At 47.0% G+C, this 15,444-nt stretch overlaps 1 protein-coding gene across 1 annotated transcript in view; it reads right to left on the bottom strand.

Moving 5' to 3' along the window:
• Nucleotides 1-15,444, bottom strand: part of LOC117356049 — a 191,373-nt gene that overhangs the window by 10,364 nt on the left and 165,565 nt on the right. The window contains exons 14-17 of the mRNA XM_033935309.1: nucleotides 13,505-13,635; nucleotides 11,586-11,725; nucleotides 10,070-10,182; nucleotides 7,187-7,332 (exon numbers count right to left, since the gene is read on the bottom strand). Of these exons, the coding sequence (XP_033791200.1) occupies nucleotides 7,187-7,332; nucleotides 10,070-10,182; nucleotides 11,586-11,725; nucleotides 13,505-13,635 (530 nt within the window). The remainder of the gene's footprint in view (nucleotides 1-7,186; nucleotides 7,333-10,069; nucleotides 10,183-11,585; nucleotides 11,726-13,504; nucleotides 13,636-15,444) is intronic.

Genomic DNA, 15,444 nt, shown 5'->3' with positions numbered 1-15,444 from the left:
GATTTCTTCCAAATCCTGCATGGGCCAATCTGGAACTGTTGGCTCTGCTGCTTGGCTCCACGGCTCCTCCCCTGCCTTGGGCTATGGGAGTGACTCGCCCTGGTCACTCGCTCCTCCCCCTGCTGTTTGCCTCAGCCTGCTTTTAAACAGCTCAGAGCCAATCCCCTTCAGCCTGTAGCGGGGGATGGGCTTTGGCTCTAAAGCAGCTTTTCTCTGCCTGGGTTTATCTAATGCAGCTATATTCCTTGTGGCTTCTCTAGCTGCCCTAAAGCCCGGAGGCTGCTGTTGACAGTCTGCCTGCCTCTGCTCCAGCTCACTACTGCTTTGGTCATAGGGGCAAGGGAGGTCAGCCTCAAGTTGAGTGCCAGAATCAATCTGATCAGCTCTTCTGCACCCGATCCTATTAGGGACCGAACTAGTGCTGGTGCTGGGTTTGTCACAGCCCCTAAATGTGTATTTCTTTCTTTCTTCTGGAAATCTCGTCACAGCTAAGCCCCCCCATGCGCCGTCACAGCCTCCACTGCATTCTCCCGGCAGCTCCCAGTCTGATCACTAAGAACATAAGAATTGCCGCTGCTGGGTCAGACCAGTGGTCCATGTGCCCAGCAGTCTGCTCACGCGACAGCCCTCTGGTCAAAGACCAGCGCCCTAACTGAGACTAGCTCTACCTGCATACGTTCTGGTTCAGCAGGAACTTGTCTATCTTTTTCTTGAATCCCTGGAGGGTGTTTCCCCCTATAACAGCCTCCGGAAGAGCGTTCCAGTTTTCCACCACTCTCTGGGTGAAGAAGAACTTCCTTACGTTCGTACGGAATCTATCCCCTTTCAACTTTAGAGAGTGCCCTCTCGTTCTCTCTACCTTGGAGAGGGTGAACAACCTGTCCTTATCTACTAAGTCTATCCCCTTCAGTACCTTGAATGTTTCGATCATGTCCCCTCTCAATCTCCTCTGTTTGAGGGAGAAGAGGCCCAGTTTCTCTAATCTTTCACTGTAGGGCAACTCCTCCAGCCCCTTAACCATCTTAGTCTCTCTATTTGAGGTCTCCCTGAGGAGAGCTGGATAGTGTGGCCAAGAGACGTGCATTTGGAAGGGCCTATCTCGGGGCCCTTTTCCTAAAATCAACAGTTGCCACTGCCTAATGCAGAATTTTACTGCACTGTAGCTGCCAATTTTAGGCGGCATCTTCAGAGGCAACCCCACCATTTTTAATGCCGGTTGTGTCTTAATGTTCCCATTAGCGAATGGTATTTGCTGAGAGGTAACAGTGGACCACCTAACAACTCCTATTGAAGACATGAACCGCAAGGTAATGGCGGAATAGAAATCCCTAATGTAATGTAATGTAATGTAATGACGTGGGATAAGTTTGCCATGCTTGTTAATTAACGCTTTCACAACCTCTCTCCACCTATGTCACATCTCCTTAGGGAAATGCAGTAATGCACGGAAGCTGGCAAACTGCCAGCCAGACCTCTTAATGATAACCACATCAAGGGCTTAATGCCATTTAGTAAAGGAAACTTTTTAATTTGTTTACAAGCCTTAAAAAAAATGGAGCGTGTGCTAAATACTTTAAAAACCAATAGGAGGAAATATTTTTTCACTCAGAGAATGGTTAAGCTCTGGAATGCATTGCCAGAGGTTGTGGTAAGAGCGGATAGTATAGTTGGTTTTAAGAAAGGTTTGGACAAGTTCCTGGAGGAAAAGTCCACAGTCTGTTATTGAGAAAGACATGGGGAAAGCCACTGGTTGCCCTGGATCGGTAGCATGGAATGTTGCTACTCTGGGGATTCTAGAATCTTGTTACTCTCTGGGATTCCGGAATCTTGCTATTCCTTGGGATTCCGTATGGAATGTTGCTACTCCTTAGGTTTTGGCCAGATACTAGGGACCTGGATTGGCCACCGTGAGGATAGGCTACTGGGCTTGATGGACCATTGGTTTGACCCAGTAAGGATATTCTTATGTTCTAATTTAACTCACATTGACCAATGAATTAAGGTGTGGTAACATGTTAAAAAAAATTACAATGTATGTGTGTGAATGAAATAGAAAAAATAAAAATCAAATTGGAAAAAAAAAAATCAAAAAATGAAGTAACCATTTTTGACATGCACAAGTAAGAAAGGGCAAACATTGTACATGACTTCCACAGACAGGGAAACGGGAAAATTAGAGGATATGAATTGAGGTTGCAGGGTGGTAAACTTAGGAAAAATGCCAGGAAATTCTTTTTCACAGAGAGTTTGTCAAAAGCAGTGACAGAAGTTAGAAAACGGATGATCCAAAGAACAAGAATGAAATGACTGCATGCATGTTCTCTTAGGCGCGGCGAGACCCGGAAAACAGCAGCAATCATAACTCATGGCAATCACTTAGATGGTGACTCCAGCTCTGAGGAACTAGGGCTATTGCTGGGCAGACTTCTCTGGTCTTTGTCCAGTATATGGCAAGACAGTTTAGGAAGGGCTGGAGAGGACTTTGATGGCAACTCCAGTAGTTGGAATGTAAGGACATTTCCCGGTAGCAGTGGCATACCAAGGGGGGTGGGGCTGGGAGTCGGTCCGCCCCGGGTGCACGCTCCAAGGGGGTGCACAGCCGGTCGGATCTGGAAATAGAGAATATGTCCATCGTGGCTACGGGGACAAGGCCATTCACTGCTCCGTGGAGCGGTGAATGGCCTTGTCCCTGCAGTTAAGGGAGGGAACATGCGCGGTCATCTATCGCGCTTCCTCCCTCCTTACTGCCGCCGCCAAGTTGAAATTGAAACAGCTCCCTTTCTCCCTCCCTGCCCCTTCGTGGCTGCGAGTCTAAATTGCCTTCTTACAGCAGCCAGAGCGTGTGGCTGCTGAAAAGGTCATCTCTGACGCAACCGAAAGTTGTATCAGAGATGACCTTTACGGCAGCCATATGCAACTACAACGCTCCGGCTAGGGTGAAAGCACCATGAAGGTAAGGGGCTGGGAGGAGGAAATTTGGGGTGAAGAGGAAAAGACGCTGAAGGGAAATGGGTAAAACAGAGTGGGGAGAAGGACGCTGAAAGCACATGGGGAAGACAAAGGGGGGAGAAGGGTGTTGAAAGCACATGAGGATTACAGGGGGGATAAGGACATTGAAAGCACATGAAGATAACAGGGGAGAGAAGGACGCTGAAAGGACATGGGGAAGACAGAGGGGGGGGAGAAGAACACTGAAAGCACATGGGGAAGACAGAGGGGGAGAAGGATGCTGAAAGGACATGGGGAAGACAGAGGGGGAGAAGGACGCTGAAAGCACATGGGGAAGACAGAGTGGGGAGAAGATGCTGAATGGAAATGAGGAACAGAGAGTGGGGAGAAGATGCTGAACGGAAATGAGGAACAGAGAGTGGGGAGAAGATACTGCAGGGAAATGGGGAAGAGAGAGTGTGGAGAAGACACTGAAGGGAAATGGGGAAGAGAGAATGGGGAGAAGGACACTGAAAGGACATGGGGATGACAGGGGGAGAGAAGGATGTTGAAAGGACATGGGGAAGACAGAGTGGGAGAAGATGCTGAAGTGAAATGGGGAAGAGAGAGTGGGGAGAAGATGCTGGTAGGGAAGAAGACAAAGATGCCAGACTATGGGGGGGGGGGGGCGGAGGGAAGAAGGGTGCCAGACCAATTTGGAAGGGGGGAGAAAAGGAGAGGCACAGTAACAGAAATGGAAGACGCAGAGAGAAGAGAGACAGTGGATGGAAGGAATTGAATGAGAAGATGAGGAAAGCAGAAACCAGACAACAAAGGTAAAAAAAAAAAATTCTATTTCTTTTTCTTTTTTTTTGCTTCAGGATAAAGTAGTATATTAGTTGTGTTGATAAAAATTTATAAACAAAGCCCTGCCAGCTGAACATCTCTTTCTCCAGTTCAGCAGCCAAAAGTTTGATTTATAAGGAAGGAATAAGCTAAATATTACAGTACTGAGGCTTGTATGGATGCTGCGGGGACAGTGACAGGGCGGTGAATGGGATAGCAGTGACGGTGACGGGGAGGTGAATGGGATGGCGGTAACAGTGACGGGGCGGTGAAGGGGACGGTGCAGTGACAGGGACAGATTTTTTCCCCATGCCATTCTCTATCCGGAACCTCCCGTGCTGCTCCAAACGGCACTTCAGCACGGTTGCCATACTTATAACAGAGCAGAGTCGGCAGCTGCACTGAAGTGAATGAAGGTCCCACGATGACTGCGCCGTCTACCGCCTCTGTTCCGGAAGAGGTAAGTGACGTCTGGGGGGGGGGGGTGGCCAGCAGCTGCAGTCATCACGGGATCTTGCCGCAACTCCCTGCATCTGCCGGCCCAGCCCCCTCCAACGTCACTTACCTCTTCCATCTGGAGCAGAAGCAGTCTTCACGGGACCTTGCTGATTTGGAATGGAGAAAGTAAGGAGCATAGTAGGGTGGTGAAGGGTGAGAAAGGGGGATCAGGGTGTTATGGAAGGGTGTGGAGGGTGAGAAAGGGGGTCAGGGTGGTATGGAATCATGGTGAAGGGTGAAAAAGGGGGTCAGGGTATGGATCATGGTGAAGGGTGAGAAAGGAGGTCAGGGTGGTATGGAAACATGGTGAAGGGTGAGAAACGAGGATCAGGGTGTTATGGAAGGTGTGGAGGGTGAGAAAGGGGGGGTCAGGGTGGTATGGAATCATGGTGAAGGGTGAGAAAGGGGGTCAGAGTGTTATGGAAGGGTGTTGAGGATGAGAAAGGGGGGTCAGGGTGGTATGGAATCATGGTGAAGGGTGAGAAAGGGGGTCAGGGTGATATGGAAACATGGTGAAGGGTGAGAAAGGGGGTCAGTGTGTTATGGAAAGGTGTGGAGGGTGAGAAAGGGGGGTCAGGGTGGTATGGAATCATGGTGAAGGGTGAGAAAGGGGGTCAGGGTATGGAATCATGGTGAAGGTAAGAAAAGGGGTCAGGGTATATGGAAGCATGGTGGAGGGAGAGAAAGGGGCTGATGGAATTGCGGGGAAAGAGACATTGGGGGGAAGGATACTGCATGGAATTGGGTTGGAGGGAGAGAAAGGGGGCAGATGCTGATGGAAGTGGGGGATGGGAAAGGAGAGAGTGAAATACCAGACCATGGGGGTGTGGGAGAGGGAAGAAGAGGAGAGGAGTGAGATACCAGACCACTGGAGGAGGGAAGGGAAGAAGATGGATGCCAGACCAATGGGGGTGATGGGAGAGATGGAAGGGGGAGGCATAAAGTTTCTGGAAGGGGAACAGAAAGAGAGAAGATGCCATATAGAAGGGGCAGAGAGAGGGTAGACAGTTGATGAAAGGAAGAGAGTGACAAAAAGATGAAGAAAGCAGAAACCAGAGAAGACAAGGTAGAAAAAAATTCTATTTATTTATTTTTTGCTTTAGGTGAGATGCATCGCTGTTTCTGTGATGTTGCATTGTATGCAGAGTCCAGCTTCTTGGTGCTTCAGTTTAACCTTTGTCTACGTATTTTTAATCTATCTCCCCATTTACAAAACTGTAGAGCATTTTTTAGCGTTGGCATCTGAGCTGTTACCACCGTGGCTAAAAACCACACTACAGTTTTGAAAAAAGGGGGAGGGGTTAGTTTGTGATTACATACTAGGCAAAGGTGTTCTGTGTGTTCAAAAAGACATGGTTTTCTGTTAGGATTGACTGTGTAAGATTGATCTGTACTAGTCTGGCTTGTTTAGTTTTACAATGGGTTTATTGATGTACTGCTCACTGCAATATGTAAGATGCTGCCTTTTCCTAGGTATTCATGTGCGACGTGTGGATTGTTACTAAAAATCATGTTTTTCATACAGATGGGGGGGTGTCAAAAAATGATGGGCCCCGGGTGTCACATATGCTAGGTACGCCACTGCCCGGTAGACTTCTACCTTCAAAAATGTGGTTTTCACATATAATTACAAACTGACTTAAATCATCAATATACTAATCAAACAACTTGTAACACCACTTTCTGAATAATTTATTTCATGGATCCTCAGATGGTTAAATCAGCAGAGATTCTCCTTCACTCATAAGCTAGCCAAATTCTTCATTGATAAGAACATAAGAATCGCCCTACTGGGTCAGACCAATGGTCCATCAAGCCCAGTAGCCCGTTCTCACGGTGGCCGATCGAGGTCCCTCGTACCTGGCCAAAACCCAAGGAGTAGCAACATTCCAGCATCTCAAAGAATAGCAAGATTCTGGAACCCCAATGAGAGCAACATTCCAGACCTGAGAGTGTGATATCATAATGCCTCATTCCATCAATGCCTAAGAGCCAACCTCAGCAGTGATGTTACAATGGCTTGATTGTCCTATACTTGGCTCACGTAAGAACATAAGAATAGCCGTACTGGGTCAGACTAATGGTCCTTCAAGCCCAGTAGCCCATTCTCATGGTGGCCAATCCAGGTCACTAGTACCTGGCCAAAACCCAAAGAGTAACAACATTCCAGCATCTCAAAGAACAGCAAGATTCCGGAACCCCAATGAGAGCAACATTCCAGACCTGAGAGTGTGATGTCATAATGCCTCATTCCATCAATGCCTAAGAGCCAACCTCAGCAGTGATGTTACAATGGCTTGATTGTCCTATACTTGGCTCACGTAAGAACATAAGAATAGCCGTACTGGGTCAGACTAATGGTCCTTCAAGCCCAGTAGCCCATTCTCATGGTGGCCAATCCAGGTCACTAGTACCTGGCCAAAACCCAAAGAGTAACAACATTCCAGCATCTCAAAGAACAGCAAGATTCCGGAACCCCAATGAGAGCAACATTCCAGACCTGAGAGTGTGATGTCATAATGCCTCATTCCATCAATGCCTAAGAGCCAACCTCAGCAGTGATGTTACAATGGCTTGATTGTCCTATACTTGGCTCACGTAAGAACATAAGAATAGCCGTACTGGGTCAGACTAATGGTCCTTCAAGCCCAGTAGCCCATTCTCATGGTGGCCAATCCAGGTCACTAGTACCTGGTCAAAACCCAAGGAGTAGCAACATTCCATGCTACCGATCCAGGAAACACCTAAAAAAAAATACCCGTTTGCTAAATATCTGGTAACTAAGTTTTCTTATTCAATAATATTTTTCTTTTGTAAACCGCATAGAGCTTCACGGTCCTGCGGTTTAGAAGATGATTGTTATGTTATGTTATGCTAAAGCCAAAGTGAACGAAAGTGTTGCGCAAGAGCTCACCTTATCACCATGTCTTGCCATGTGCTGGGTGAAGAGAAGCCCTGAGCCCAGCGCCTGCACGTCAGGGACATGGAGAACTTGTCAGGGAACGGTACAAGGGAGTAAATGAGAACCAAGGCCTGTCCTGGCAATTGAGTCCAATCGTCCTAAGGAAAGGAAAGAAAAAAAAAGACAACCAAGGGGGACTGTCATGCACAGAGCACGTGAGTTACATGCAGACACATTTCACGGTCAGGCTTGCTAAATTTTAGGAAAGCGATAAAAACTCACCTTTTTACCCGACTCTCTTGAACACACCCCTAACCTCTATTTCTACCCCAGCAAATTTCTACAGCCTCACTGAATTTGTGCCCTCCATTCGACTTACAGATGCAACTAAGTCTCTAGTCGCACATTCGGTGCTCAACTGTGCAAGATCTTACCCCTCTACTTCACGAACCATGTTTCCCCAAAAATAAGACAGTGGCTTATATTAATTTTAGGCCCAGAAAAGGCACTAGGTCTTATTTTTGGGGTATGCACATGATCACCTCTCCTTTCCTCTCCTTCACCTCCAATTCTTCCTCTTTCCTGTCTCTCCCCCACATGTGTAGCATCTTTCCTACCCTCCCTCCCATCCCTCGTGCAGCAGGACCCTCACCCAGCTTCCTTTCCCTCCCTCCCATCCCTCGTGCAGCAGAACTGTTGAGTGAGCACCGCCCCTCCCAGGACCCACCCCCGCCACGCAGCCGAATCCCCATCCTTCTCACCCTCCCCTCGGAACCCCGCCACGAGCCCTACTTACCTCCCTACACAGCTTCAGGCTGGCAGCAGGCCGCTTCAGCCTTGTCTGCCCATGAATTCACTCTGTCGCATTACTGATGAGGGAGAGAAGAGAAACTGCCGGCGAATCCAAGGACTAGGGCTTATTTTCGGGGAAACAAGGTACCTATGCCAAGAATGCCTAAAACTGTCCTTTACTTCGATTACATTGTATTTCTACCTCCTTTTCGTAAAGGGCCTATCGTTTGCCATGCAGCTGGGCTCCGCCCCCAAAACATGTATTCATTCCTCCATGCAGTTCATAAGAATCATCCCTCTGTTGCTGTTCTTCCCTTCAGTCTGTTGTTCTGTACATCCTAAATATGAATTTGCATCTTTGTAGCCCCTCGTTTGCCATGCTTCCATGTTCAGTACCCAAAACATGTACATAGGAATTTCTACTATTGCTTTTCCTCCTTAAATTTGTTCTGTATATCTGCATTTATTTATTTTGAAAGGGTCCAGAGAAGGGCGACTAAGATGGTTAAGGGGCTGGAGGAGTTGCCCTACAGTGAAAGATTAGAGAAACTGGGCCTTTTCTCCCTCGAACAGAGGAGATTGAGAGGGGACATGATCGAAACATTCAAGGTACTGAAGGGAATAGACTTAGTAGATAAGGACAGGTTGTTCACCCTCTCCAAAGTAGGGAGAATGAGAGGGCACGCTCTACAGTTGAAAGGGGATAGATTCCGTACGAACGTAAGGAAGTTCTTCTTCACCCAGAGTGGTAGAAAACTGGAATGCTCTTCCGGAGTCTGTTATAGAGGAAAACACCCTCCAGGGATTCAAGACAAAGTTAGACAAGTTCCTGCTGAACCAGAACATATGTAGGGGGCCATCGCGAGAGTGAACTGCTGGGCACGATGGACCACTGGTCTGACCCAGCAGCGGCAATTCTTATATTCTTATGATTTCTGTCCTGTTCTCCGGGGAGCTCAGAAGGGGTTACAATTGACATTCACAGTAAAGTTACAGGACAAAAAAATTATAGGCATTCGAAGAAGAGGCAGGTAAGAGGACGTAGAGAGAGAAGGGAGGGGGAGCAAGGGAAGGGAGGGCAGAGATGAGGGAGCGGTAGGGTAGCAAGGCGTTAGAGGAAGAGGAGCAGGGGAGGAGACAGGAGAAAGGAAGGGGAGCTAGGAAGAGGTAGTAACCTTGTATGGCTGGGAGGGTTTAGATGGGGTGGAGTAGGTTTTAACGGAGATTTCGGCAGTAGGAACCCAAGCACAGGACCAGGTAGAGCTTTAGATTCTTGGCCCAGAGATAGCTAAGAAGAAAAAATTAAAAAAATTTAAATTGAATCAGGTTGGGCAGACTGGATGGACCATTAGGGTCTTTATCTGCCGTCATCTACTATGTTACTATGTATGTAAACTTGTAACCCGTTCTGGGCTCATCTGGGAGGACGGGTTTGAAATTCGACTACATAAATAAATAAACACAGTGATAATATAAAAGGGGAAGGGGAAAGGAATGCAGATAAACATGTTACACAAAGCAGGCACAAAGCTGAAAAGAAAGATGACACATTTCTACTTACATGGTACTCAAGAAAACACCATTGTACAGATGTGACGGGGCGACCGTTCCATACAACAGTGAACTGCTAAATTCAGGGCAGTTAAGGACATATTTCTCTAGAAAATTCTAGAACGTGGACTTGATAAAGCTGACTGGCATTCAGGGAATACCATAAAACTCTTCTGGCGATGTCTGCAGAGACTGTCCCTCAGTCCGTAGCTCTGCTCTAAAGGGCTGAGGTGTGAGAGACGCGGGGCCTGAAAGAAGCTGTGAGGGTGGCCAGGAGGAAGAAGGTCGAACCTCTCCAGAACCTAACCTGCAGCTGTTGGCTTAGAGCCAGGCTTCCTTCCCTGGATGGGAAACCAAAGGTGGCTTAGTCGACCTGAGACGGGTCACCGGAGGAGGCTGAAGAGCCAGCTCTGCTGTCTGTTGGGGGTCTCTGCACTATCTGAGTAATACCTAATGGCTATAGATTCCCTGCAATGATATTATTAGATGAAATCTTATGACTTGGTATGAGATGATGTCAGCAACGTATCCACTGCAGCCTCTACTGCTCACCTTTTCATCAGAGTTGGTTTCAGCTGTGGGCAACCGTTCTTGTGTCTCTCGCACACCGCTGTTGGCAATCTCCAGCAGGGTTGTCCCAAACAGTGGGAAGGCGCTAGCAATGTCTGTAACCAAGAGGAAAACTATAAGACTGGTCCCTTCGCTGTGTCACCCCAGTTCATGGAATGCCAAAGAAAGCCTCCCCAGCAGACCCCCTGTGGCACCAAGGTCTGCCTTGCAGATCCCCATAAGCACCAGGCCTGTCCTATGGTTCTCATTGCAGAGCAGGGTCTCCCTTGTGGCACCAGGAACCTGCCCTTCAAGTCACCCAGGGATTCCCTGATAGACCCCTCTGAAGCACCAAAGCCTGCTCTTCAGATCCCCAGCAGCACCATGGTCTTCCTTGTAATCCCAAACTCACAGAGAATACCCTTATATAGACCCAAGGCACTACTTCAATATTTTTTCGTGACCTCATAGGGGTGATGTGTTCATCATTAGTCTTTTTAGGCATATACACTAGTGCTGCCTGATTCACGATTCAAATCGATTCATCGATTCCTTTTCGGTGAACTGATTCGAATCGATTTACCCTGACAAACAATTGGCCTCCCGATTCGTTGACTGACCCTCTCCACTAAAGCGGGAGCGGCAGTGCTGCCTATTGCTGGCCTGCCGCTCCTGCTTTATAGGGCTAGTGGGGTTGGTCAGTCGGGAAGTGGCTTACCCGCTGGCCTCCCGCTGCTGTCCGTCTTCCCCACTGGCCTCCCGGAATCAATCTTCCTAACTTCAGCAGCCTGCAATAAGATCGCTGGAACTAGTGATCTTTGCAAGCTGCTGTACGGCTTTGGAGCTCTCTTCTCTCTGCCGCGGTCCCGCCCCTTCTCTGACATCAGAGGAAGGGCAGGACCGCAGCAGAGAGAAGACACTCCGAAGCCGTACTCCAGCTTGCAAAGATCGCTAGCGCTAGCGATCTTATTGCTGGCTGCTGAAGTTAGGAAGATTGATTCCGGGAGGCCAGGGGGAACACGCAGGCCTTCCGGAAGTGGGGGGAGGTGCAGTCCTTCGGGGGGTTGCGGCCTTCCAGGGGGGTGCAGCCTTCCGGGAGGGATGGGGTACAGGTCTTCAGAGGAGACAGGCAGGTCTTCAGGGGGGGACATGCAGACCTTCAGGGGTGGGGTGTAGGCCTTCAGGGGGAACAGGCTGGCCTTCAAGGGGGGACATGCAGGCCTTTAGGGGGGAGACAGGCAGGACTTCAGAGGGGGGGGACATGCAGGCCTTCAGGGAGGGGGTGTAGGCCACAATTTACCCCAGCACACGATGAACCTCTGGTGGTTACAGCATCAGACCCTCGTTAACCTTAGATCTTGAAGGCCAGAGCTGATTCTCACTCAGTTTGCAGGCTGCAACCACCACCTGTACACCTGTGCACCACTCCACCATGTAGTGCATCCAACCTTCATGCACAGCTGGGGCCTACAGTCAACCTGAAGTTCTGCTTCCTAGTGTAGATCCGCCTTTTCCTTACCCAAAAAGTGCTGCTTGGCCTCCAAGTGAGACATTCCTGTCTCCAGAAGCTGTGCCAGATACGCCAGGACTTTCCTCAACCAGTAATCTTCGCTGTAGGCTGGCCAGAGGTCCACAGGGATAGAGGCTTGAACTTCATACCTGGAAAAGGGAGGTTTGAGAATACATGAGGTGATGAAGTGGGAATTCTAGCACTGCCTGAGTCTGTCCTCATGTAGCTATCTCAAGTCAACAATTGGGAAGCACTCCTTACCTTGTAACTTACATAGTAATCATATAGTAAATATCGGCAGATGAAGACCTGTATAGTCTCAGGTTTCAGTTCTTCATGATTAAGCAGTGGTATACTTAGGAGCTATGGTAATTTTCGAAGCAGATAGATGTCTCAAAATGGCCAAAAACACATCTACCAAAAACATCTAAATCGTGATTTTTGAAAAGGCAGAATAGAGCAGACACACCGGATGGTGTGAATAACATGAAGAAAGACCTGGTGAAGCTTGAAGAATGGTCTAAAATTTGGCAGTTAAAATTTAATGCTAAGACATGCATTTGTGTTGCAAAAACCTGAGGGAACGGTACAGTTTGGGGGGTGAAGAACTTATGTGCACAACAGAAGAGCAGGACTTGGACGTGATTGTATGTGATGTTCTCAAGGTGGCCAAACAGGTTGAAAAGGTGACAGCGAAAGCTATAAGGATGCTAGGCTGCATAGGGAGCGGTATGGCCAGTAGGAAAAAGGAGGTATTGATGCCTCTGTAGAAGACTCTGCTGAGACCTCATTTAGAATATTGTTTACAATTCTGGAGTCCGCACCTTCAAAAAGATATAAAAAGGATGGAGTCGGTCCAGAGGAAGGCTACTAAAATGGTGTGTGGTCTTTGTGATAAGACGTATGGGGACAGACTTAAAGATCTTAATCTGTATACTTTGGAGGAAAGGCGGGAGAGGGAAGATATGATAGAAACGTTTAAATATCTACATGGCGTAAATGCCCATGAGTCGAGTCTCTTTCATTTGAAAGGAAGCTCTGCAATGAGAGGGCATAGAATGAAGTTAAGAGGAGATAGGCTCCAGAGTAATCTAAATAAATACTTTTTTACAGAAAGGGTGGTAGATGCATGGAACAGTCTTCCAGAAGAGGTGGTGGAGACAGAGACTGTGTCTGAATTCAAAAGTTCCTGGGATAGGCATGTGGGATCTCGGAGAGAGAAAGAGATAATGGTTACTGAGGATGGGCCATTTGGCCTTTATCTGCCATTATGTTTCTATGGACATTTTCCACTGAGTTCATCCAAATAGGAAGGAGGCCTGTTGTGGGTGTGTTTTGGGCAGGACTAGGACAGGCTCATAATTAGGATGTCTTTCTGCGATAATGGAACAGGAAGACATCCAACCCTAAAAAGAAGTACTGCTTCAATCATGTTCAAATTTTTTAAAAGATGTTCTGAATGACCATCTGACTACTGGATGGATTGAGGCTTGACCCCTCCTTAATCCTCTAGTTCATGCTGACCCTCTTCCACCCCAACTAAGAACTGAAACTATAAAAAAAGATACCAGGATATTTTGGGGAAAGAGGTCTGTAGTATGTCCCCTGGGTATGGATATTTTGACAGAGGGGTCTGCACAATGTCTGAGTTGGATATTTGGAGGGGAACATATCTGTACTATGAACTCTAAATGTGGATATTTTTCGGTGAGGGGTCTGTACAATATCTGAGTTGGATATTTTTGGGAAAGAGGTCTGGATGTGGATACTTTTTGGAGAGGGGTCTGTACTGTGTATCTTGAGTATACACAATAGGGATGGATAAATGTTAGTGCTATGTTATAGAACTGAGTCTTCCTTGGGTGAGGATCTTTGTAGACTGTGAACGTTTTGACATCTCTCCTTATAACTCCTGCAGACAAATTTACCTGTTGGGCGGATGAAACGCTCCGGTAGCCCGGTGCTTCAGTGCTGCCATCCTGGAGGCCAGCTCAGACTGGGAGATGGGTGCGTGCTCCTTACGCATCAGAAGCTGACCTGTTTCATAGAGCTTCAGCACCTGCACCCAGGACCCAAAAAGAAGAAATGGTCATGACATAGCAGGCTTCTTCCAATGGGTTTCCCTTCCCTTTGGCGTGTGGAATGGAATTACTACTACAGGCAGATGGTATCTTTACCATTCCCACTTCCACCCTCTACTGAGAAGCTGCAGATACTGTCAGCTGCTAACACACTGCTGGCATCCAACAGACCCTACCTAACACCCCCAATTCTGACAGAGTCCAACAGGCACATCCAACCTTCAAGAAAACCCCATCCACCCAGAAATCTGATAGACTGTTCAACGATCACCTACAAAAGCATTCCCCCCCAGTTGGGGAAAAAGGCCATCTCCCAAGCCAAAAACAACAACCCATAACACCCATCCACAACCAAGAAGCCTCCTCCATCCAAAATGCACCCACAATCCCAATACAACTTACACATCAATAGCCTGTGCACAGTGGCGTACCTAGGGTATGTGGCACCCGGGGCCCATCATTTTTTGACACCCCCCCCCCCCCCCCCATCTATATGAAAAATATGATTTTTAGTACCGATCTACATATCGCACCACAAGAGTGTACCTAGGAAAATGCTGCATCTTAAACACTGCAGTGAGCACTAGAACACCAACACATACATTGTAAAACTAAACAAGCCAGATCCCGCACAGTCAATTGGTCCTGTAGTCAATGCCAACTGAAAACTATGTCTTTTTCATACACACAGAACAGAGATACACCCTCGCCCAAAATGGAATAATCACAAACTAAAAATAGAAATATGTAGACAAAAGTTAAACTGATCCGCCAAGAAACCAGACCCTGGATACAATGCAACACCACAAAAAACAGTAACACATGTCCTCTAAAACAGTGCAAAATATAAAGATAGTAGATGTAAATTTGAAAAAACTGATACATAACAATCACCACTTTATAAATTAACAAATAAAAATAAAACAAATAATGAGAAATAAAAAAATACAATTTTATTGGACTAATCCCCTTAAGCTCGGTCCCCATCCCCGCAAACCACCTGATTCCATCCACACAAGCCTTGAATTGTTTATATTAAAGTATAAAAAGAAACAATATTCTGTACAATTGTCAATTTATAAATCAGCGTCTTCTCCCCACTCTCTTCCCCATTTCCCTTCAGCATCCTCAGCCCACTCTCTCTCCACTTTCCTTCAGCGCACGCACATAAAAACAAGCAAGTAATTTTATATCATTTTCATTCTATTCATTCATAGAAATTAAAGTCTAGATAATGCCAGTCACATAACAAAACATGATTTTACAAAAATAATTCCCTGCAGTCAAGCCTGCAAGGATTACTAGATGTCTTTCAGCAGTTCCCCTCCCTCCCTCCCCCTTACCTTTGTGGCCAAGTCAAAATGATCTACCAACAATAAAATTTTAAAAACACAAAGCACGCTGTACGCAGAGAAAATGTTAATTATCATTTATATTCCACGGGTTTTCAAAGAGGTCAAGGCAGATGACTTTATGCAATGTCACCTCAGTAACAACTATACAAAAATAGACAAATATTCCCCCTCCCTTTTTACTAAACTGCGATAGCAGTTTTTAGCGTAGGGAGCTGCGCTGAATGCCCCATGCTGCTCTCGACGCTCATAGGCTCCCTGCGCTAAAAAACTCTATTGCGGTTTAGTAAAAGGGGGCCATAGTGCAAAATATAGACAGCAGATATAAATTTTCAAAACGGACACATTTTGATCCCTAAGTTGAAAATAAAATCATTTTTCCTACTTTTTTGTCTGGTGATTTCATGAGTCTCTGGTCCTTCTTCTGGTCCTTCT

The sequence above is a fragment of the Geotrypetes seraphini genome, chromosome 2, assembly GCF_902459505.1.
Source record: "Geotrypetes seraphini chromosome 2, aGeoSer1.1, whole genome shotgun sequence".
Taxonomy (NCBI): Eukaryota; Metazoa; Chordata; class Amphibia; order Gymnophiona; family Dermophiidae; genus Geotrypetes; species Geotrypetes seraphini.
Note: the sequence above shows the minus strand (reverse complement) of the source record. Positions and strands in the feature narration are given on the sequence as shown.